The 24,468-nt window shown below is 27.5% G+C and overlaps 2 protein-coding genes across 4 annotated transcripts; one reads left to right on the forward strand and one right to left on the reverse strand.

The window, feature by feature from the left end:
* The first annotated feature begins 756 nt into the window (after window positions 1-756).
* On the forward strand, window positions 757-9,326 carry spab (space blanket). 3 transcript variants are annotated; one of them, XM_011638198.3, is made up of 7 exons: window positions 766-917; window positions 2,025-2,112; window positions 2,650-2,841; window positions 4,293-4,425; window positions 4,590-4,739; window positions 4,844-4,932; window positions 5,206-9,326. In XM_011638198.3, the coding sequence occupies exons 3-7, from the start codon at window positions 2,680-2,682 to the stop codon at window positions 5,347-5,349; spliced, it is 678 nt and encodes a 225-aa protein (XP_011636500.1). In that variant the 5' UTR covers window positions 766-917; window positions 2,025-2,112; window positions 2,650-2,679; the 3' UTR covers window positions 5,350-9,326. The 3 variants fall into 3 exon arrangements, with proteins under 3 accessions (XP_011636499.1, XP_011636501.1, XP_011636500.1); XM_011638197.3 differs by lacking the exon at window positions 2,025-2,112 and having other exon boundaries at window positions 757-917; XM_011638199.3 differs by lacking the exon at window positions 2,025-2,112 and having other exon boundaries at window positions 757-917; window positions 4,296-4,425.
* A 141-nt stretch (window positions 9,327-9,467) lies between these two features.
* On the reverse strand, window positions 9,468-24,174 carry LOC105426822 (uncharacterized). The gene is made up of 32 exons (XM_089076069.1): window positions 23,291-24,174; window positions 22,922-23,074; window positions 22,470-22,774; window positions 22,045-22,237; window positions 21,590-21,943; window positions 21,268-21,420; window positions 20,988-21,140; window positions 20,760-20,918; window positions 20,520-20,638; window positions 20,132-20,321; window positions 19,838-19,905; window positions 19,511-19,706; window positions 19,260-19,375; window positions 18,798-18,990; window positions 18,304-18,618; window positions 17,989-18,236; window positions 17,730-17,805; window positions 16,197-16,750; window positions 14,590-14,846; window positions 14,129-14,414; window positions 13,477-13,561; window positions 13,325-13,401; window positions 13,071-13,205; window positions 12,756-12,896; window positions 12,494-12,688; window positions 12,150-12,370; window positions 11,946-12,064; window positions 11,558-11,772; window positions 11,169-11,297; window positions 10,946-11,100; window positions 10,435-10,570; window positions 9,468-10,231 (listed from the first exon to the last, which is right to left on the reverse strand). The coding sequence occupies exons 1-32, from the start codon at window positions 23,496-23,498 to the stop codon at window positions 10,166-10,168; spliced, it is 5,970 nt and encodes a 1,989-aa protein (XP_088932195.1). The 5' UTR covers window positions 23,499-24,174; the 3' UTR covers window positions 9,468-10,165.
* Window positions 24,175-24,468: the final 294 nt, after the last annotated feature.

A 24,468-nucleotide genomic window follows, 5' to 3' on the forward strand; every position in this document is an offset into this window, starting at 1 on the left:
AGGATATGGTACTTGGTCTCGTGATCTTGTCAGAAATACATCTCAAGATGAATATGTAAGATATACATGTATAGCATATGTGAAAACCAGAAAAATTTCACGGCACACACAAAGAACCTCCCGCAAAGTCGGCCTACGAGTGGAAAACGAGATTACTTCGTTATCTCTGACCTTTCAGAAATCCGACTGCTCGTTTCTCGAGATGTTACAGAAAATTGCACTTCCTAAACAACATTTGATGAACGGTATCCGAACGAATTGCAATACTGTAAATATTGCGAGAGAGAGAGAGAGAGAGAGATGAATTTATATATTTATAAATTTGAGAAGAATTGAATTTTTCAGGTCAGAATCTGAGATTTCAATGCGAATAGAATTGTAGATTTTTTTTCTTCATATATAAGAACAATTTTACATTATAATAGTTGGATTTTCTATTAAATTACTTTTTAATGAAAAAGCAGTGATTTGTCCATTGACCATTGTCGCATTCAAGGCATTGTCGACAGACATTGCAATATCATCATTTGTATATACGAATAGATGGAGTAGTTGATTCATTAGCTCCTTCGATTAGCTATTATCGATTAGCTCGCTTGACAGGAAGCAGAAGATCTGAATGAACAAAATGTCACGTAGGTCGTGATAGGGTGGTACGAAAAGAAAAAAGAAGAAGAAGACAGGCCGGCAACGGGTGGCGCATGCGTCACCGTGTATATGCGCCCGTGTGATGGTAACCGGAACGACGTAGAAGTATAGATTGCCGAAGCGAGCACGGCACGGACTCAGTCCTCTAGCAAACTTCATCGAGGACTTGTTGAGCTTGTGCGAACCTACCTATCGAGGGGTAACTAATCCTGCCCGGCCGAGGTGTAAAAGCGTTCCAGGCAAGCTGAGCCAGGGCGCAAGAACGTTTCGTAAGTGGATTATGGCTTAAACTCATTAATAGAAAGGGTGCGTCAAATATTCAGGATGTCACGATGATATAGGACGCGTTGCGTTATGGGTGTTTTATCGAAATGTCCTGCATATCATGTTTTTCGATTTTTCGTTTGAAGTTTATAAACGTGACGTGTAAAGATCCTCTACGTGTTTTTCATAAAGCTCAGTTACAGTTTTAATCATTAAAATATAATTAAAATAGAATTAGATTAACTGATTTATAGTATTAAAATTAAAACTTAATATTTAGAAATCTTTATGATCCAATTAGTTTGACATAGATCAAAGAATAATTTGAGTCATAGAAATTAGAACTAAAGATTTAGCTGATAAATAAAATTTATATTAAAATTATCTATTGCTGTTTTATCTTTAACTCATTTATATATAAGTGACATGTATTACATATTGCGAAGAAATTTTATCGCAAATAAAAAAGACAAGAAATAGATCAATGAAACAGGAATTATCGATCATGTACTCATATAGGTTATTGCTAGTATTGACCTCTGATGTAACTCATATCATATGCCAAGCAAATTATAAATTGCTTTTAATCCTTGACTAGAATATGAATGTAGTTTGTGATATTTCTTAATTTTTTATAAATAACTTAATGCTAAAGCATTTAATTTCTTATAACATACGGAATAAATCTCTTTATAAAACATACACACTCCACACATGTGTGTTTTTTTAATAAAAAAATATTCGAGTTAAACAAGCAATCAATTCCTCTCGTGTGTTTTAATAATAATTACTTAATTTTAACCTCGCGATAGAAAATCATCAACATTTAAGCTGCAGTAAATCTCAATAAAAATAGATCATGATGTAAGAAACAAATTAAAGAAATAAAATTACGAAAGAAATAAATAATAACACATCAATGGCTTGTATAAAGAATGCTCTTATCGCTTTTGCATTATGAAATCATATTGCAACTGCGAAAAGATCACTTTAAGAAAAGTAGTAAAAGCATTACATCATCGGCATCTGATATGATAAGCCATCGTGTAAAACGAGTTCGATACTAACGGCTAATTACGTCTCTTACGGATCGCTGCTTGCAACAAAAACAGTCAAGATAAACAACATAAAAATAATAAAATATACTCGCAAGAAATACAAGAGAAAGAAGATCAAGCGAAACTCATTTCAATCTAAACGGTAACAAATTCCTTCCCGTTTTGCGATTTAAATATTCTTTTTTTATTTTCAATATCTTGTCTTTGCAAGCTGTAAATGTAATATTAATATTTAATATTATATAGAATCTTTTAGACGAATCTACCGCTAGCTATATATTTTCAAAAGTTTCATATGTATTAAAAGACTTATATGCTAAAAAGAACTAAATTTATTTCTTACATCTCTTTGTGAATTAAAAGAATTTTTCAGAATATTTTAAAAATTTTCGAAAATTTCTATCGTTAAACTTATAAAATAAATTTCACGCGCTTAAAAGGTACATTTGAATTGATATAAAAATTTATTTCTTCTCAATTATTTTTAATTGAAAATAAAAATACACACTATATATTTGCGCAATAATATAATAATAAATTAACACCATTTTGCAATACTTTTTATTTTTTATTTATCATTTCAAGATTTTTTAATAATGTTCAATTATACTTTTTTAATAAATTTTAATCAAAAATTCAACGCGACATAAACAGTTTTCCTTTCTCGGGTTGATTACAGAACGCCAAACATCAGTACATCTCCAACGGCATGAAGGCGTATGCATTGATAACATTAGTGTTTGTAGCAAACACAGCATATATCGGTGTCGAAGCATGGGGTGGTCTCTTCAATCGCTTTAGTCCTGAAATGTTATCGAATCTTGGCTACGGCGGTCATGGAGGTTATATAAATCGTCCTGGTCTATTGCAGGTATTAAGAAAAGTACATTGTTCTTTAAAAAAGTAATGTTTCTTTGCAATAATTATACTTTGTCCTAAAAATGTCATAAAGACATGTAAAATATTTTTCAATTTGTCAAACATCTTCTCACATATTTTATTAAAATAGAAATCCAAAATATGATCATTAAAATATTCTTTGAATTTTTTTTTTTTTTAACAATTTAGAAATCTAAACAAAATTTTTCAAATGTTCTTTACTTTAAACGTGTTTAGATATTATATAGATGAGAGTTCAAAAATATTTCTTCTAATCTTTCAGACGTTCTTCAAATCTTTTTTAATAAACTAATAAATCATCTCAAAAAATATCTTAATCTTTCAGATACTCTTTGAACATCTTTTAGTTAATAATAAAAATCTAAAGAACCTTTAACTTTGTCTATCGACGCTCTTCCGAGTTTTTTTAAACGCCTTTTGAACTTTTTATTATTTGATTTAATTAGCAGCATCGTGCCGCAGTACGGGTCACGTACGATCGATACTTCATTTACGAGCTGCGTGCACTTGCACTTGCATAATCGCAAAAAAAATTCTCCAATAACTCCATTTATTTTGATTTTCTTCGTCAACGCTCGCAAATTAACCGCGAGATTGCGATTCGGAGATTGAAAAGAATTACATCTCCTCTTCTCCCGCAGCACAATATTTGTGAAATTACTGCTATAGAAACTTTTATTACATTTCAACTGCAGTAGAGTTATAGCTTTCGAGTTATTCAAGTCAAATAATCAGCGCACCTTTCAAATTGTAACTTTATTTGCTTCAGATAATTAAAATAGATAATTATTTTCAATCAAATATTTTCGTCGGACCTATAATTAGGCAAATCATACAAAATTTCTCTTATTATTATTAAATATGGAGTAATATGTTAATATTACGATAATATTTTCTCGTAATAATATTTTCTCAGTTGTATATATTTTATTACGTACGCTTCGCTATTTGCATAAATATTTTTGCTTGTATATGCATTTATTTGAAATAAACTTATAAGATAATCTAATCCAAACATTATGTAAATAAATTATAATAAAAAACCTAACAAATAAAAGTCAAATGTATTATCATATAACTCACATTTGACCGCTCTGCGAAAGAAAAGCATCACACGATAAATATTGATTCAACGAAATTGCGAAATGAAATGTGATGTGAATAATCTCATTAGTTGAAAATCGATGATTAAATAAATCAACAGAGGGAAAAATGAATTGCCATCCTTTATAGATTATAACATAACAATATTACTGCCAATATTTAATCAATATTAATTGAAGATAAAACATAATTTTTTTTTTATTATTCCGCTTCCATTCTTTTCTAAAGAATTATTTTCCAATTTTCAAATCCAATGTTGAGTTGTATGTGTGATTCAATAATACACTTGAAATCTTAAATTATCCATTTTAAATAAAGCAGTCGCTGCAGGAAGGATATGGCGGTGTATATGGAGAAGTAGCTGAACCAACGGAAGAACCTTGTTACGAGAGGAAATGCGTGTACAATGATCACTGTTGTCCGGGTTCCATTTGTGTAAATCTCGACGGAGGTAAATCAAATGAGAAAATATTGAAAGTCCTTATTAATTAATTAAATTAATTAATCTGATTAATCAAAAATAATAAAAACCCCATATATAAAGTAATAAAATAATATATTTCATATCTCTTTCGTATTGTTGATAAGAAGATAATCACGAGTATGATGTTCTAGTTGTTGGAACATGCATCTATGATTTTGGAATGAAACAAGGCGAGCTCTGCAGACAGGACAGCGATTGTGAAACTGGCTTAATGTGCGCTGAGATGTCTGGACGTGAAACCAAATCGTGTCAGCCGCCGACGACTTCGAACAAGTTGTACAGTACGTTAACGAACATATATTTTATTTTTGTAAAATATAGAATATTTTGTTTTGTAAGAGTTTTACAAAAAGATTCTATTGCATAAATGCGACACATATTATAGATGAGGAGTGTACCATGTCAAGCGAATGTGACATCACCCGTGGATTATGTTGTCAATTACAAAGGCGACACCGGCAAACTTCTAGAAAGGTAATAGTACACACTTATTATTTAATTTGTACAACAATCGTATCTAAAATTTTATAAAATATACAAAACAATTGTAGTTTTTTTGGCAAAATTTATATTTTCAAGAAATGTAATTCCTCAGATTTTTCAGATAATTACGCTTCTCTAACGCTTTTATGTAGCAAGAGAAACTTCTTATTGCATTAACCTACGAATATAAATTATTTCTAATACTTTATTAAATAATACAACATTTTAATAATTCTATCAGCAATTATGAAAATATCTCGGCAGGTTTGCTCGTACTTCAAGGACCCTCTGGTTTGCATTGGCCCGGTAGCGACGGATCAGATAAAGTCCGTGATCCAATATACTTCCGGTGAGAAACGGATCACCGGACATGGCAATCGTTTATTCAAGCGGATGCCGTTCGCCTAAGCAGTCATTCGTCGTCATGACAGATGGAAAGTATACAGTATAAGATAAGCTACAAAAAAAAAATCAAATCCTTCTTTAGTCGTTGTGAAGATACCTAGGTTTAAGTCTGTCGATTCGACATTATTTCGATCTCTTTCCTAGTCCTAACTCGACTCCACGCCAACGATACACCTGGAAGTATTGACGATGAGAATCGTGCGATAAAAATGGAACCATATATATATATATATATATATATATATATATATATATATATATATATATATATGTTACTCGGGGAGATGTTACTTCGAAGCTGTTTCTTCTTCAAATATAGCGCGACTGAAAAACCTACAACACATATCATAGTAAGCCATCTTATAGGTCTCTAGGGATAAGGGACATGCTAGCGTAGTTGTGATAAGAATGAACGCGTTGGTGTTTAAAAGCGTCGTTCGACGAAGATGTTTCTTAATGATTTAGAGATAAAATATATGGAGAACGGCTCGCAAAAGAAGTTACATTAAAAGACTTGTTACCGGCTGAGCTATTCTTTCGAATTAGAGAGAGAGAGAGGGGGGGGGAGGAATTAGTGAAGCATTCAATTATTCGTGATAATGGTTATAGAAATAAAATATAGTAAGTGAAATAAGCGAATAGGCACAAATGGAGAAGTGGAGTCCTTGTTATCGTCGCAGTTTCAACATTGACTATTTCATTCTGTTAAGCAACGATATTCTTAATATTCTGTAAAATATATATGTTGATCAACAAAGTCTATCTCCGAAAATTTTCAAAGTTTTGGAATATTATATCACAACAATGAGATTGCGTTGCAAACAAGATCTCTTTCAATAATCAAGAAACATCAATGTCAATACTGCGAACGATAATATTATTCGAATGCAAAAAATTTTGCCTTTTAGTTGCATTTTCATACAGTTTTATTACATATATTACAAAACATATATTTTATTACATATATTATAAAATTTAATAAAAAGATTCAAAGTTTACGATACACAATAACAAAAATAATCTTAAAAAAAAAATGATATGCAAAGAATGCTTCTAAATTAAATACATGTATTAAAATAAGAACCCAATGGAGAAGATAAAATTTCTAAAAGAATAGTTAAATAAAAAATTTTTAAAGAAATATCCCCAGTTTAAAATGTGTTTTTGAATCTTTTTGATATTTCGAATTTTTATGTCCTTTGTAAAGTGAGATAAATTCTAAGCATATCATGATTAGAATAACAAGAAAATGCAGCTAAAAGGAATTACCGTCAATGCATTACAAGTGTTGATGTTTTCAATTGAGGATCGAAAAACTCCACCGAGTCAAGGTGCCAACAGGATGTACGAGAGAAATATGTTTGCAACGGCGGATTTAAGGCATAAATAAACAAACTTTGCTGACAAAATGACATTTTTAGCAAAGCCAAATAACAGTTTATTATTACGAAAACATTTTCCACTTTATTACTGAAACATTCATGAACATTCCAATCACACAAGTGAAGTCGAATAATTTAAAAAAGCTGTCAGTAATCGAGGTTCCTAATGAGCAAGAAACCAGTTAGCTCATAAGTCCGTCATTGCACATCCTGTTGATTATTCAAACGCACAGATCGAAGTATTTATCTTTTTCCCACTTTACGAACGGTCGTCCGGCGGACGTCGCAAGAAAAGTGTAAAGTATCATGGTTCAGATGGTTTTAATGACGAAGAAGTATTTTCTACTGGGTAAAGAGAGAGCTGGAAGAGGCGCAAATATCTTATAATCCGGTTGATGTTTCGAGTTTACCCTTAGAAATTTTAGACATTTATTCGATTCTACGTCGAATATATTTATCCCTTACCCTTCTTCAAAAAGGAACTTTACACACTGTCGAAGAGTGTGTATATTGTACTCGTAATCTAAAGCACATTGTGGAGTTAAAAGGTAACATATTTTAGAATGTAGGAGGATTATTACACCATAAACGATACATATCAAAGAGGGAAAAGATTTTTCTCCGCTATCTTATATTCAGAGATATAGATTATATATAAATATACACGTATATGACGACGAAAAGAGAAGACATTTTAATTCTTAGTGGCAAATATAGATGTGCATATTATTCGTTTAAAAAAAAAAAAAAGAAGAAGTAAAAGCCCAAAGCAAGTACCAAGAAGAGAAAGTTATTAAAAATCGCGGAAATCGCTCTGTTAAACATTAATCGCGGAAATCGCTCTCTATGTCGAGTAATAATGTCGGGGGGAAATCACTCTATTAATTGTATTAACGTTAATGAAATCGTAATATTAAATATACAATACATATTGTCTGTGGTTAACGTTATGTGAAATATTACTCTGTGGAAAAATTTCATTGTAATATTAATCGTTACTGTCGTCGGAGAAAGTGTAATATTAAATAATAATCGTTTGAGATTGATTGCACGATATTTTAAGCGTAATCGTGTGTGGGGGGAAGCGTAAGGGTTTAAGAGTTTTCCGAAATCATGCGTTCGCATATAACAACATAACACAACAACAATAACGACAAAGACAAAACAAGAACAGCAAGATAGTCTAATCTCAGCATGTGTAGAATAACCTGTCACCTATATTATTATTGAAAAGAAAAAAAACTCTTAGCAAATCTTTACTTTCCACGCCACTGGTGCTATAATCGCCGAGAGAATTCCCTGAAAGTATATATCCTCTATTATCTCTCGATACTTTCCGAAAATGTTAATCTATCTGCGTAAGAAAACTCAAAACATATCATACGAAATGCCTAATGCATTTAAGAGAGTTCTATAAAATATGAATATTAATTACAAGATACATTATCCTATCGAAATATTATATTTTTATCTTCGATCCGTATGTATATCTAAGCTCTATATATTTACACAATATTCATATATATATTTTCTTGAGGCGTATATATATACATCTATAAAGTAACATATATATGTATAAAAACACATGCACATTGATATATATCCGCCCTGCTGTATCATACATATATAATGTTCTAACGAAAATTGCAATAATTTTTTTTATTAATCGGTTTAGACGTAAGTTCTTTTTTTGCAATTGTGATATTTGATTATTTGTGAATGCGGATCGATGCTAGTTGTGTAAGTCTGCAATTTTATTTAATACATGTTAATACATTGTTAATACATGATATTTTTTTTTAATATCTGGATAATATCTTTAAAAAAATATGAACATTTAAAATAAGATGTTTCAAAACTCAAAAATTTTTAGCGATAAACTTGTTTTTATTTTTCAGTAATAAACTTGTCTCATTGTCAATTATTGTAGATTTATATTAAGTTAATTACGAATATTATAAATATTTTAAAATGAATTTTTATTATTCCGCAAATATGTAAAAAAAATTGTTTTACTAGATGATGAATTCAAAATTATTTATGGTATATGTTACATAACATACCTCTTCCTTAGATATATAAACAATATCGTCTGCAATATAATTGTCTGCAAATATTTTATATAATAATCTATATATATTTAATTTCGTAGATGACATATATATTTATAAACATATACATTTTCTCAAAGATCTCTGTTTCTGTCTGGATATCTTCTTTCTCTTACAATTAGTCGGGCTAAGGAACTGGTTGAAGTATATTGTGAACTGCACACAAAAAAGATACATATCATAGCTTGTAAGAATCTTTGCCTTGTAAGGAAGTTCAGACGCATGTTCACACAGCACGGAAAGCGAAGTGATAGTGAATACGAGCTATATGCATACGAGCTATCACAGATTTTAAGGGAAATTCGGCCGTTTGGCCTTGAGTCGAAAGTACCTCTGCCGAAAGAGTTAATCTCAGCATAAAACTTTATGTGTTTATGACATATATGTAAATGTATCGTTCAAAATTATCATATTGAAAAAGAGTTCTAATAGCTAAATGTGAAATACACGATGGTGCATATGAAATAAACCGAATATATTTCTGTCACTCCTTCTGGCTATCAAATACTTTCTCCTTAAAAGTCTACATTCATATAATTAATATACCCGAGTTCATAATTTTTTCGTTCTTTATTAATACTTATTAATACTTATTGATACTTAGATAGATAAACTTTTATATAATAATTATAAAATTATAAAATGATATAACGTAATATTTATATTTTTAGAAGATATATATCATTATTTTAATATAAATAATTATTTTAATGATTTTCTAAACAAATTATGAAATTTTAATTTAAAAAATACTTATTAATTAAAAATTGAACTATATTATTATAAATTAATTATAACTATTATTATTATTATTATTATTATTATTAATTAAATTTAAAAAATACAGAAAACTTATTTTATTTCTAAAAATTAATTTTAAATGTAAGTAATAAAATTTAATATAATGTAATATAATACATGATATGAATTTACATTTAATTTAATATAATATATGATATTAAAGATCGTATTCAATTACTTCATCACTGAAAAAATATTTTATTTCATTCTTTTACAAATTATTGGTTTACAAAAACATAAATTTTAAAGAAACGCAAAGAACGCAAAAACAAAAGTTTTATTTCCAACATTTTTTAATTTTTAAAAATAATTAATATTTATTGAAAATGCATGGCAATCCATTTCCTCAGTCCCTTATAATTTTCTCACACAATAAACTTAATAATACACAATAAACTTAAATATAAATATTTAATCATACATGGTATTTGCATTTTACTTTTTATTTTATTATTAAAATATTATTTAAAATATTATATCCTCATTCTTTATAGAGGATTAACTTATTTATATTTTAAGAGGAATTTAGGATTCAAAATTTTTCATTTCTTCAAATGCTAAGGCAGCATTACATAAATATTCCAAATGTTCCTAAACATTAAATAAAATTTCTGATATAAGATCTGATACGTTTTAACGTTCTTGTATTATGTTTATATATGTTTTTAACTTATATTATTTATATAATATATTGTTAATTTATATTATTTATATAAGTACATTGTAATTAAATTTTTGTTTTAATAAAATTCTTAATTCAATAATTTTCTAATGCTATAAATTTGATATCATACCAAAGAAAGAACAAAATCTGATCTCGATCGTTTGACAGCTCGCACCGCTATATAAACATTGCATTCTTTTTCGACAGTCATTCGTTCTAATAAAAAACTCAGCGCTAAATAAAGACCACATCCAAATGCTCCATCACTGAAAAATTATTTTTTCTTTCTTAGAATATTTCACAAATCATTGTTTTAAAAACAAGTAGATTTAAATAGATTTAAAATTGTTTATTTATGAGAAATCTGCTATTTTTTTCTAATTCTTCTAATTCTAATTTCTAATTCTCTTTTTTCTATTATTGAATATTTTTTTCAAAAAAGATAAAAATGGCATTGTCGTGTAGCTATATTATACCTGTATCAGATTACGGATTAAAATTGAGACTAAATTGGAATTTAGCCAGTTAGAAAAGAAATGAAGTTTAGTGAACATTGTCTTAATTGGTCAAATTCCAATCCAATTCTTTTAATTTGTAGTTTGATACAGGTTATAGATTATGAATAATAATATTATCTTTACTGGCAAAGCGTGACAATCGGCCCACTGCCTCTTGCATAATTTTTCGCAATTAGCCAAAAGTTCACCATCATTGTAACCGGCGGTGGAGATTGATTTCTTCCAGGTTTCCATTCCGTTAAACACAATATAGTTACAAATTGCTCTCTTGAAGGTTTCTACGATAAAGTATTATTACGTTCAATACAAAATAGTTCATAAACACTACCATGTTGAATTGTCTTACCTCAGAATTGTCAACAAGCAGGAATTTCTGTTTCGAATAATACTCTGTTTCTATAACTTCTTTTGCCGTAATGCTCAAATATGGAATTGGTTTAAATTCACCGCCCAAAAGGGCAATTGCGCAACAAGTCTATAAAGTCACGAATACATAACTCATGTACAATAATATTTCTATTGGTTAAATACTACACTTCTAACACGTATAATAGATACACTTCATCAACTTAGATTTTATAAATTTTAATTAATTAATTTATATTTTATCCAAATAAAATAAAAAAATTAAAAAAATACTTAAAAAAGTAATTATTTATTGCAAATATATAACTTATGTTCTACAAATGCGTTCATTTTTTGTCAAACGTATTTTGAATGTATAAGAATATATACGGTATCTTGAAGATCAGGTGGCTGCAGCATAAGGACAAGTTTAACTCTGAACTCGGCAATCATTCGCCAAAAATCATTCATCGTTGAAGGCATAGGAAGTTGTGTAGCTAAGTATTGTTTCTGAAGTGTTACACCGTCCACATAAACGCCAGATATATAATCGCTATCCTCATCCCATTCCGGGTATCTTGTTAAATAAATTCTATTGGACATATCTAGAAAGTAAAAAAATAAATCTTTATACATCTAATATTTATCTAATATCATTATAAACATTCAATGTTAATTACGCATAATTTGTTTTCCTATATTCTTAATGAGTAAACATTTTAAATATAAAAGAAATGATAAAATAATTTGTAATATATCGGAATATGAAGCAACAAACTTGAAATCAATTCCGGAAATCTATTTTTGGCTCGATTACGCTCCGATAATGACGGTAAAGGAATAACTTGAGTAGAGAGTAATCCCAGAGCCTTATCTCGCCAGGCGGTATGCTGTAATCTAAGAATTACGGCTTAAGAAACTTGTATAACATTATTTTAATTCATGTAGATATAAAAATAAATTTTAGTTTATTTTAAAATACCTCTGTTGAAGAATTGGTATTTGTTCCTTTAATTCCTCAATTCGTGTTGGTAAACTTTCGTAATATCCATTTTGGAATAGAAAATAATATAAAGTGGATATCGGAACAGAAAATAAGCATTCAATCAATATCAAATGTGCTAGTAGATATTGTTGTGTATTATTTATTATATTCGCCCTTTCGTTCATCATGGACGCCGTTTGGGCGAAAACGTCGATCATCTAAGCAATTTAATTTACGTAATTTTTCATGTATTAAAATGTAAATGTATTTAAATATATATTGAATGTAATTAATAAATTCAAATAATCAAAAGCAACTGTAAAATAACATATTATTATTGCCTTTTCAACTTTTGCACGACGGAGACAAATATCGCATAATATAATAACACCGGTTCTTCCAATGCCACCACTACAATGAACTACAACAGGTTTGTTCTCAGATATTGCCGATAATTTATTCAAGTATGTAACTATGGAGTGCGTGTACAAGGGCATATTGTAATCTGGCCAAGCCGTATAATGAAGTTGTTGTACCTGTGATTGTCAATGTCATTTAATATGAAAGTTATTGTGTACAATATTAAAAAAAAAATGTTGATACTTTTCGAGTTTCCTCTTTATATGTGACGAAGAATGTTCTAAAACAATAATCAGCAAAGACATTCTGCCTCACGTTTAATACATTGATATCTCCGTATTTCTTCTCTTTTTCATCAACCGGCCAATATTGCTCGCACTTTATCTGTAAAAATTATAAAATTTGATATTTACAGAAAATAAAAAAAATTGACATAAATTTGGGATCTTGCAATATTTTTCTAGGTCTTGTATTTATAATTATTGTCATATAATTAAAAATGATTGTGTTTCGATATTTATTACAATTATTATAATTTAATAAAAAATAAATATTTACCTTTCCATCTTCAACAACATTTGTCAACATACAGATAACATGAACATTCTCCTGCCAAATCATGCGCCAAAAATCGGAAACTGTAGTCGGTGTAGGACCTTGTGTTGCTATATAACGCTTATTTATTTTATATCCCTTTTGAATAATCATTAATAACACTTAAAAATTAACATGGTAAATACAGAGGCAAATAATTTTACAGCTTATATTTCGACGCTACGATAAGCTACTCATTATAACAAATTATGACTTACACTGATATAATTAGCGTTGATATAATCGGAGTAAGCATTGTCCGGAAGTTTTTGCAATATTACACGTGTTTTATCATCTGTAGAAAGTAATACAATATTAATTTGTCATTGCGTAAGTACAATTTATATCTGTATAATTATTTTGAACATACACGTTATGACACTTCTGTATCTATTTTTAAATTTGTTTTCCGGCAATTTTCCGTAATTGCATGGCTGTGATTGTTCTGGAAGCATCTTGAAAAAAAAATCTCAAAATAATATCTTATAATAATATCTTATCGTGTTATACATAGAATAACAAGTTTACATCGAAGACAGAATTTTTATTTTTATAAATTTCGTATATGAGCAAAATTTTAAGCTATTTAACTTAATGAATACAAAGATCCTGAAAAAATCTTAAAAGACAATCTAATAATGTATGTAGAGATAGCAAAATTGCAAGCAGTTTGTTAGCAGATTGACAGCAAATTTGATCATATTTTGATTGCAAATCCATGTCAACAACGCCATGTCAAAGCCTGTTTAACATGCTATGACAATAGATTGACGACAGAAGCTAAGTAGAGCTTGCCACCAAACTGCTCGTAACAAATTCTGCTCGGTGTCTGCCGCCAATTCGCTCGTCTGCACTGCTTGTCAGCAGATTCCGTCACATTTCTAGCAATTGGGCAATATAATCGGATAAAATAGATCTTGTATTAGATTTGTTACTTTTCTAACATCAAAAACTTGTAGCAGCTTTCAAAAATCTGCTCGCACACGTTTGGCTATCTAGGTAGTAATATAAAGAAAAATTACTTTGTATTGCTTATCCAATAAGTTCGACTGTATTGCCTGCCGGACATAATCTTCGAAATCTTCCACTTTGACTAAAGATGACAATATCTCCTCTTCTTTATTGTCATTTATAATGGCAAGTGGCAGTACTTCCGAAATAATTCCACTCGGTAAGGATTGTCTGTCAGCAATACTTGAAATATCTTGCTCTGAATATGATATAGCGGATATCGACTCGTATTCATGATCAGAGTTCTGATGACTTATTACATCTGGCATTACCTCTTCAATAGGTTGTTGATACTTTCTATTAAAATAATATGTCTAATTATACAAAATTAAATATATTCTATCATAAAATCATATTTGCTGTATCAATAGATTCCTTATTTTAATATACTTATACGGTGGATATTGATATAAATTAGAAATTGGTATAAGCAATGTTATCATTTCCTTAAAGAAAAAGGAAGAGATACTACCTTTGACATAAGTAACAAGATATGCTTGCTATAACGAGATATATTACAAGAGGTATAAACCATACTCCGTGATGCATAGATAAAACTTTATTGGTATTGATTAATTTTGTAAGTATAATTGGATTGTTAGATAAATTTTTTTCGGTTACCATAACCATTATTTTATAAAACTCGTTAGGTTTTAATGGACAATTTTTAGCATTTCCATAAGCTTTATTGTCACCAATCATGAATACTTTTCCAACCAGCTCATTAGTCTGTAATAATAGAAAACAAAGACATTTAATTTCATTATTTATATATATATATATATATTTATATATATTTATATATTTATATAAATGCTGTTCTTCTTCTTAATAATCTTATTAATATTATAGCTGCGAAATATATACATTGTTGAAAAATTTATGTATTTTGATGAAAAAATTTATTAATTAAATAACTTATTAATTAAAGTTTGATGAAAAAACTTATTAATTAATTAACTTATTAATTAAAGTTTTTGCGTTAAATAATCTATATATTTGTATGCAAATGTAACACTGCTATGTTAACTGATTTTAATAAACATAAAATGTAAAATTATAAAAATAATTTAAAAGATATGTAAAATTACTACAACTATATATATTGTATTTATTAAATATATTAATATTTACAGAAAAAAATGTTGATTTCAATTTAAAACAAATATGGTACACTTTATTTATTATTATTTTTTATTTCGATGCAATCTCGATTTTCGCACGTCTCAACGTTTTTTAATGCCTTGTTACACATAGTATAACATAAAAATAATTGAGTTGCCCTATATTAAAAGTGAGAGATTTACGAATTTTCGAAGAAAAAGAGAATTTACTTATTATAACTGAACTTTTTTTTAAATTTTTATATTATTAAGAATATAACAATATTATATAACATTATTTTTATGTTTATGAGAAATGTTCAAATCTTGAATGAATTATTTTTTAATAAAAATATGTTAATTATTTAATATATGTGTGTAATTTAAAAACTTAACATTCTATGTAATTTATATTATGTAATTTATATTAATAAAAAAATTAATTAATTGTAGAATGTAAAATCAACGTTTTTATATATTTGCTCTTTAACAAAAATGAAATTACTACATTAATATACACCTTTTGTTAAAAAAAATAAAATTTTTTAAATTTTTAACAAATAAGTAATGTAATTTCTACACATTATATTAATTAAAAACTTGAATAGATACATTTGTAAATTATAAAAAGAGCATTTTATATATGTTAACTTTATCACATAATTAATTTTGTAATCAAGATTACATTTTTTGCATTCAAATCGAATGACTTAACATAACTAATAGTCAGTGTTACTATTTAAATATTATGTTAAATTAACACAAAAATGTAAATGTGGACTGTTTAAGACATGTGATTTATGTTAAATTTAACACATTTTTTCCCATAATATCTTATGTAACATACTAATAACATACGTATAGAACACGATTAATATTTTTGCATCTAGATTGTTTAATTATTATTTAATTGTTTCTTCTTATTTAGTTTATAAAATATATTTATCCGAATAAAACAACTTTTCTGTATGCATACCGGAACTTCAGCAGCTTGCCAAGCGACTTCGTTCATCTTCAATCCAACTTGCTCTCGAAGATATTTAGACAATTCCAAATGTTGGTCGCAGAGCGATTTAGGACCTTTTACTATAACGCGCAATATGCTGCCTAGCGTATCGTTCGCAACAAACGGTATATTTAATAAAATAGAAAAATTAGATTTATGTACTGTGGCGTTCAATTCTCCGTCAAAACGTGCAGTTGAAGGTGTATAAATTTCCATGAAATTTGAGCTTTTGGACCTATTTTCGATTGTTATAGTTTGAACATCGATGAAATACTGCGTTGACGGAAGCAAATACAATCGTTCACTATAGTTAGGCATGTACTGTATCACCGGATATTCATATGTACAAATATTTTTGTTCATGGAACTTTGCGGGTAACTGTTTCTAAGGTTTGAAGACATTTTTATTACCCGAATGCGAAAAGATCGCAGATGATCACCTGTCTTCCAAGGATGAAACCATGTTAGATCAGTTACGCTATTGTTGTTTATTGTAAAAGTGCAATTACCAGGTGCGTCTGGGTCTAAAACGAAATATTTTTATAACTGGAATCAGTTCAAGAAGACAATTTATCATATACATTAATTTATCATATACATTAAAAAGATTGTAAGAAGCTATTAAATGACTTTGTCATTGCATATAATATAAGTCAAATGATTATAGTATTTACTAAAAATAGAGAATTCTTCTTTTCAACTTTCCTAAACCATCATTGAAAATGCTCAGATACATAATAGAAATATATATTGACATCGTTAAAAGAAAGAGTTAAAAAAATCAAAAACGGAAAAATCATAAAAGGAATTTTAAAATAATTAATGCATTTTTATTTTAATTTGAATTTCAAATTTAACGAATATTTACGAACATATTGTTTTTAATGTAGTGCTCTTGCTTTATGATGCATTTTATCGTTTTGCAAGTTTATTTATATTTACAGACAACATATTCGTCTGGTTGGTTTTTAAAGCTTTGTGTTCATTGCCCCTTTTATATATTTCTTGCTCACATATAGCTGTCCTATTTCAGAAATATTTCAACGTTTGATTTTTAGAGTAGAATTTTTTTTCTAGAATTCTTACTACGTCCTCTCATATCTGTTTGATTAAAGATGCTTTCTAAATATCTTTAATCGATCACTGACAAAAGAGAAAAAAATGGTGGATGATAATTTAAATAAGAAAGATTTTACTACATAACAAACATAAACAAGTAAAACATTGACTCAAGTATAACAAAAAGCAAGAGAACTATGGGTTAAAAATCAGGTAATCATATTTTTAAATATGAAAATTGATTTAATAAATTTATAGAAATAAAGTGTAAATAAATATCAGTTATATATGTAATAATATATAACGATAATGTGTTATAAATTTCGATTTCAAGTTTTAACATAAAAAATATACAATGTAGCAAATAAATTTTAATGCTTTAAAGTTTGTAATTTAAAATTTATAAAGTACATTTTCAAGTTTTCAATAACTTTGAAGTCTTACCTATATTGTTAAGCATTTTTTCAGTCACGAAAGCAGATGGACCTGGTTCGGTTACATTCACATTGTATGCAAAAACCTACAAAAAATATAAAAGTCGCATAGTACAAAACCCTGTTTTGTATTATGCGACTTTTATATTTTTGATTTAATTCAATTTTTAATTTATTAGTTTATTAGTTTATCTTATCTCTTATCACACAAATTATTTATGCATTTAAAAATATGAAAAAAAATTTTAAGAATTTAACAATTTCCTTACTTGAATTCTTGAAAAATTTGTGGATGGTTTTTGAATAATTTCGCAAATATAATTTTCCCAGAAATCACAAGAATTATTAATGTGATTTTTAATATTTACACAAGTATTATTTGTATCACAAAACTGAATACCATAATCACGTAATTTGCCGTTAAGCGGAGGGAGTGGACTTTGCCATCTCAGATGTATTATAGGTACTTCACGAGTATCAACCTCAACGACTTCCAAATTGATAATTTTCGGCGGAGCTATTATTTTTATAACGTTATAATTATAAAAATTAATTCTCAAATTAGTCATAATTCTGAATCTCACCTGTGGATGGAGTTTCGAATTTGTGTGCCTGATAAGCAATCACAGTTTCCAATCCTAAATACTTTCTTATTGCATATATTTTTGCTATATATATCTCATCTCCGTTTAACTTTGGATGTACTTCATTTAAATCGAGGAAATTGTTTAAAGTTGTTATTATCATAATGAAATTTTTGATAGCGTTACTAATACCATATATTTCTATTCTGAATTTTATTGGTCCCGAAATGGTCGTACAATCATCAACTGAATTCCACAATAATTTCCAATCTTGTACACGCAATTGATTAATTATAATGGTTTCCGATGGTACCTCTATAATAAAGATAGTTAATATACATTTGCTATAAGTTTACATATGTAAGATATGTTCAGTTATATAAATTTAAAAGTATTAAGTATTAAGCTATTAAAAACAGACATATTCGTGCCTTTTCTGTTTCTTTTATGGTATTAAATATAAATATGTTAAATGATATGATATGAATATTCACCGGATTGTGCTATATCTAGAACTTTCTCTGTGATGCTGGAATATCGTGAATTATGTGCTATAATTTGCGCACAATAAGAAGTATATGGATGCAAATCAGGAATTGTAACCTTTGTATCTGTTGTTGATATATTAATGATATGATTAATCGGAGTAACTAGTTTTAAATCCCTGCAACCGTAGGACATAATAATCTGAAATTTAACAAGCATAAATCAAAGCATTAAAATAATACATCTTATATTATAAATGACACTGCTAAAATTATATACATCAATGATTATGTAATATATATATATATATATATATATATATTAATATATTAATAAATTTGATACATTAAAATTAGAAATTTTGACTAACAAAGTAAATTTAGATACTATCTTGAAATATTAAATAATGATAATTATTTCATATTAAAAATAAATTCTTTCTCACGTAAACTTTTCCTTAAAATATTTACCTTTAAAATTATTTCATATCTTATTATTTCACCATTTGGATTACTTGGAGGTCTCCAAGTTAGAATGAGTAATGTATTATTTAATCTTTCTTGAAGATTTAGTACCTCAGATGGGACTGTAAATAATTAATAGTAAAATATAATTATATTATAAGATAATTACATCGTATAATTACATCAATATGCAGCAATATATCTACATGCAATGTTGATATTTTATACATATATTGTTAAAATATAATTACACTTACCGCCTTCAAGCGTACGAATAGATTCAGAGAATAGTATCCTCGTTTTATAATATAAATTTACATTAAGGATAGAATATATCGGTAAATGTTCCAGTTTAAATGGAAAATGCGTAATCATAGTATCGATAATTAATGAATAGGTATATTTATTTTCAACTTTCAGATGATATGAATTCTCCGAACATACATATAATTGCTGTTATAAGAAAAACTGAACTGTGCCTTATTTCTCTTAAGTAATATTCGATTGATTGCATAAATGCAATTACATATAAGAATATAAAAAAATTTTAAACAATTTTAAAATAAAATAAAACATGTACATACGTCTGGATTGATGCGATAATCAATTATTATGCCTGTTCCTTCAGGTATTACGGTAAAGTTTCCAGGAGCTACATTATTTTGTAAAACATTATTAAAAATAATATGCACATATTTACTTAGTAAAACATAAGTGTAATAATATTTTTATTTTGTAATTTTAATTTTATTAAACTCGAATTCAAAGTATTAAATTTACTGATAAAATAAATTATAACTGCTATTAGAATTAAATTATTATTAAATTATAGAATAAAGATGGAAAATATCACACAAACTAATTAGATATTTACTTACGATTGCAGAGAGTATCAAAGCTTTGCCAATCGCTATCTATATACCTTTTACCAAATACTGCCTTGTCTTCTGCAATACTTAATCTGCATCTGATCTCATAAGTAGTACCAGGCGTTAAGTTCTCAAAATATCCTGTCAAAAATGTCACGTTATATCGAGATATTCTATTCTGTGACTGGATCTTTTGTCCCTATTAAAAAAATATTATAAAATTAATCCGCCTTTTTCTAATTGTTTTCAATATTGAAAAATGCCGTGTTTTGATTGGAATTAGTGGAATTTTTGCAACTGCAAATTTAATTTCTTCCAATTTAATTATTAAAAACTAAGAGAATAATTCCATAATTACGTTAAGAAATTAAAAGACGTGATATTAAATTTTATATACTTTGATATCAAAAGAATAAAGTATTGATTCATATTCATCCTTCCATGTTATACGAACACTGGCCCATACACTTGTCTCATTTACTGACGTAATTATAGGTCTTCTCGGTTTATCTAAGGCTGTAAAATTATCAGCGCACATTTATATACACGCAATTAAATCATCAATATATATTTGATATTGATAATGAAAACACTATATTATATGCATGATACAATAGATGATATAATAGATTATTACTTGTTTGACACAAAGGTGGTATATAAATCTCGTCAAGATTGTAACATCCGTTACTACATACTCCAGTTATTTTATTACACGATTTTTCAGACGATGTATTGTTATTGCATGTGCCGCAACTTTTTTTACAGCCATAACCATATGTGTTTGATTCACAAGCTGAAAGTACAGTTTATTTAATGCACAAACGTAACATAAAAAATAAAAACGACATGACAAATTACTTACGAGAACAATCATCTCCCTGAAAACCTGGACTACACATGCAACCATCTTCGTAACAAATCAAAGTTTTTCTACAATCAAAATAATCTCCCAGATCATGTTCGCACGAAAACATACATTGGGGTCCAATCTTCCCTACTGAACATTCTGCACTATCTAGAAAAATATATTTTTATTATAAAACAGCTTTCAACTTTATCTTTGTGAACACATGGTGAAAAATGCTATATTATTATTTTTGTAGTAATTATTTATATCTAATCTTAATATTCTTAATATTTACCTAATCTTATATCCCTATCTTGTTTGACGTCGGACGTAGCATTCACAACGGTATTTTCGTTATAGAATAACTTTTGACATGTTGCTTGCGAATGTCTTGTAAATACGGATTCTGTATCAATGTCAAGCTTTAAAACACTTTGCCTCAAAGCTTCTATATAAAGTGATACAAAATACGTTAACAAAATTAATTACATTATAAAAAAATTAATAAAATTGTTTGAAGATTTTTAGATTATTAACCTTCAAAATATGCGACTAAAAATAATAATTAAAAATATTATAAAGATAATAAAAAAATTAAAGATTAAAACAATGTGCACCATTTTGAGGACATTGGCGAACATTTGCTATCGCCCATAACGGATTAACGCTAGGTTTATTAAGTTTAGGAATCAATTGCATTATCACTCTATTATAAGTTCCATTAGTGGTTGATGATATATTTCGCTTAATTTTGACAGATTGCCACATGGGCAAATCAGGAATCGCAGCTTGTAATGAACCTTTCGCTGTAACTCTTTCCAATTCTTCATCGGTCGTTGGGTCACGAAACACTATATGTGCTTCGCATTCGGCGCAGAGGCCAATAAACAGTTGTATACATATTGTATCATTAAATTGGAAAATAGGACTTGATAAAATTGCATTCTCGACAGTTGTATGTAAAAAATCATCTAAAACATATGTTTATATATAAAATCCTTTGCTTTTTATTCAATTAATGTTAAATTTTAAACAAACTTATTTATAAAGATTCTGCAAATCTTGCACTTACATTTATGAAATCGAAGCTTAGCGCCCGAGCTCTGAATAAACATATTATAACCATTTGAGTTTTCATCTTCTTCCATGCCTTTATATGATATTATAACTTTTTCAGTATCGTAAATAATTATTTCCTGACTTGAAGCATTCCATGATAGAATAAAAGTTTTCCATTCAAGTTCAAAGAATTTGGGAGATTTGTCCTATATTAATTATTAATTTTTAGTATGGCACAGAAATTGGAATTTTTACGTCAATTTTGTTTTTTCAAAATTTTATTCTATACAATTTCGTAAATAATAATATACATAAAGATTTCGAATCAAAGTTTCTTTTCAAAATATGTTTCAAAGTTGTATTATACATATTAATATATGTATAATATGAAAAGTGGTGTTTTAAAATAAGAGAAATTCAAGATACACTTATAGTTACCTCAGAAGACTTTATTAATTCTGTGCAGTTCTCGTTTTCCCAAGAATACCAAGAAAGGTAGGAATTTAATGAAGACGGAATTTCCGAACACTTTTTTATGACAAATGTGTTGAGCATATTATTCCGTAATGTGATCAAGTAGCAAAACATGCTTATAGAATTTTTATTTTTGCAAAGTACTATACTAATATTTGTAGGTAAAGGTCCAGAAAGAAGCGTCCGTAATGAAAGAGGAAGTGTTACTGTGGCAGGAAAGAAATCCACAGGAAATATTAAGAAATCATCAAAAAAATATTCTTTAAATTCTGAAAATTTTAAATTGTATGTAGTTTAATTTTAATTGTATGTTTTAATTGTATGCACTTAAGCTATTTTAAAAATATACATTCCTTGTAATATCATTATTCATTTTATACATATTGTAATTATTTCCTGTACTACGAGATTCTTACCTTCCCATCGTTGATCAAAAACCGGACCCATAGGTGTTATAATAGAATTGGTGAGAGTCCAATCATGTTTGGTCCATGAGTTTAAGCAAATACTTTCTATATTCATTTTACAATTTATATCGCTATTACTTAATTCATTTAAAGCCACAAAATCTAAAATAATACGCATACTTATAATTATGGGTGCAAATTAACATGATAAAATATTAAATGAAATATTTTACAAATAAATATATTTAATAAATATTGATAAAATATTAATTTTAATAAACATGTAAAAGTAAAAAGAAAAGTTGTTTTTTAAACTTGTAAATATATATTTGTCTTATACAACTTATAGAAATATTTATTATAGTTTTAATAAACTACCCGTAGAGTAATTGCGGTAACATTGATTATAATTATACGGATAATTATACGGATTCCAAACAAGAGCGCTGCCATCATCTTCTGAGAGACATATTAATTTCATATTGACATTCTTAAATAATGGTCGTAATACAATTAGTTTTCCGGTTATTTGTAACACTTTACTCGCAAAAATAAACAACAATAGTGCATTCATCAATTTCTTCATTGTCTATAAATTTCTATATACCGTTTGTAAAAGCAATGCGTGATTATCAAAATAAAAGTAGATAATATAAATTACAAAATTAATGTTACATATCTAATTAATTTTTTGTATTTAAATTATTTTATTTTTCTAAAAAATTTGTGTCACTTTGAATTTAATGAATCAACATGTCTTGATTATCAAATATATTTAAATAATATGATATTAACAATCTTTCTTTTTAAAAACACAAATTTTATTTCAATCAAAACAAATTAATTTAAACAATAAGATTATAATAGAATTAAATTTTTGAACGTTTCTCTTTCGCACTGTTCAGACACTCGGATAACAATAATTTCGAGCAGCAACACGTCGAAAGGAAACTGGACGTTTCTCTCTGAATTTTCGATAACGACATCTGTATTAAATGTGTTTGACGCATCCGGAAATAGCGACACGCTAATTAGGCTACTTTTGTGTAGATTAAATATCAAATAATACTATAAATATATAATATATAAATGTATTTTCCATTAGGCTAAACAGGAAAAATTTTAGAATAAATAAATAGAAATAATATTTAATAAACATAATAAATAATCAGACTATTTTACATTCAAGTTTACATACGCATATAATCTTAATTTTATTTTGTACAATTTCATTTTTTGATATTAATGTACGCATATATATAAATTTAATGTATAACAGATTTATACTTATTATATATTATGATATAGATTTACTTGCAAATATTTTAACAAATATTATTCTTTTCGATTTCCGTTGTAATCGAGTAATGAAATGTAAACTAATAATTTAATTATATGTACGCAAAATTATTAACAATTTCAATTTTTAAAATCTTTAAATTGTGTATACATTTAAAACATTTATTAATTACCTAGAATTTATATAATTAATTATATTATGTATAAACTGTCAATAAACATTAACATATATATATATATTGTTGCTTTTGTAATTT

This window comes from Pogonomyrmex barbatus, unplaced genomic scaffold (assembly GCF_055798465.1).
Source record: "Pogonomyrmex barbatus isolate J1 unplaced genomic scaffold, ASM5579846v1 scaffold2, whole genome shotgun sequence".
NCBI lineage: Eukaryota > Metazoa > Arthropoda > Insecta > Hymenoptera > Formicidae > Pogonomyrmex > Pogonomyrmex barbatus.

Bases quoted from the DNA above. Each gene is read 5' to 3' on its own strand.
- spab (XM_011638197.3), top strand. From the start codon at position 2,680: ATGAAGGCGTATGCATTGATAACATTAGTGTTTGTAGCAAACACAGCA. The intron at 4,740-4,843 runs GTACGTTAACGA...CACATATTATAG, and splicing joins GACTTCGAACAAGTTGTACA to ATGAGGAGTGTACCATGTCA. The intron at 4,933-5,205 runs GTAATAGTACAC...ATATCTCGGCAG, and splicing joins ACCGGCAAACTTCTAGAAAG to GTTTGCTCGTACTTCAAGGA.
- LOC105426822 (XM_089076069.1), bottom strand. From the start codon at position 23,498: ATGAAGAAATTGATGAATGCACTATTGTTGTTTATTTTTGCGAGTAAA. The intron at 18,237-18,303 runs GTGAGATTCAGA...TAAAAATAATAG, and splicing joins ATTCGAAACTCCATCCACAG to CTCCGCCGAAAATTATCAAT. The intron at 11,773-11,945 runs GTTTGTTGCTTC...TTTACTTTCTAG, and splicing joins ATTTCCGGAATTGATTTCAA to ATATGTCCAATAGAATTTAT.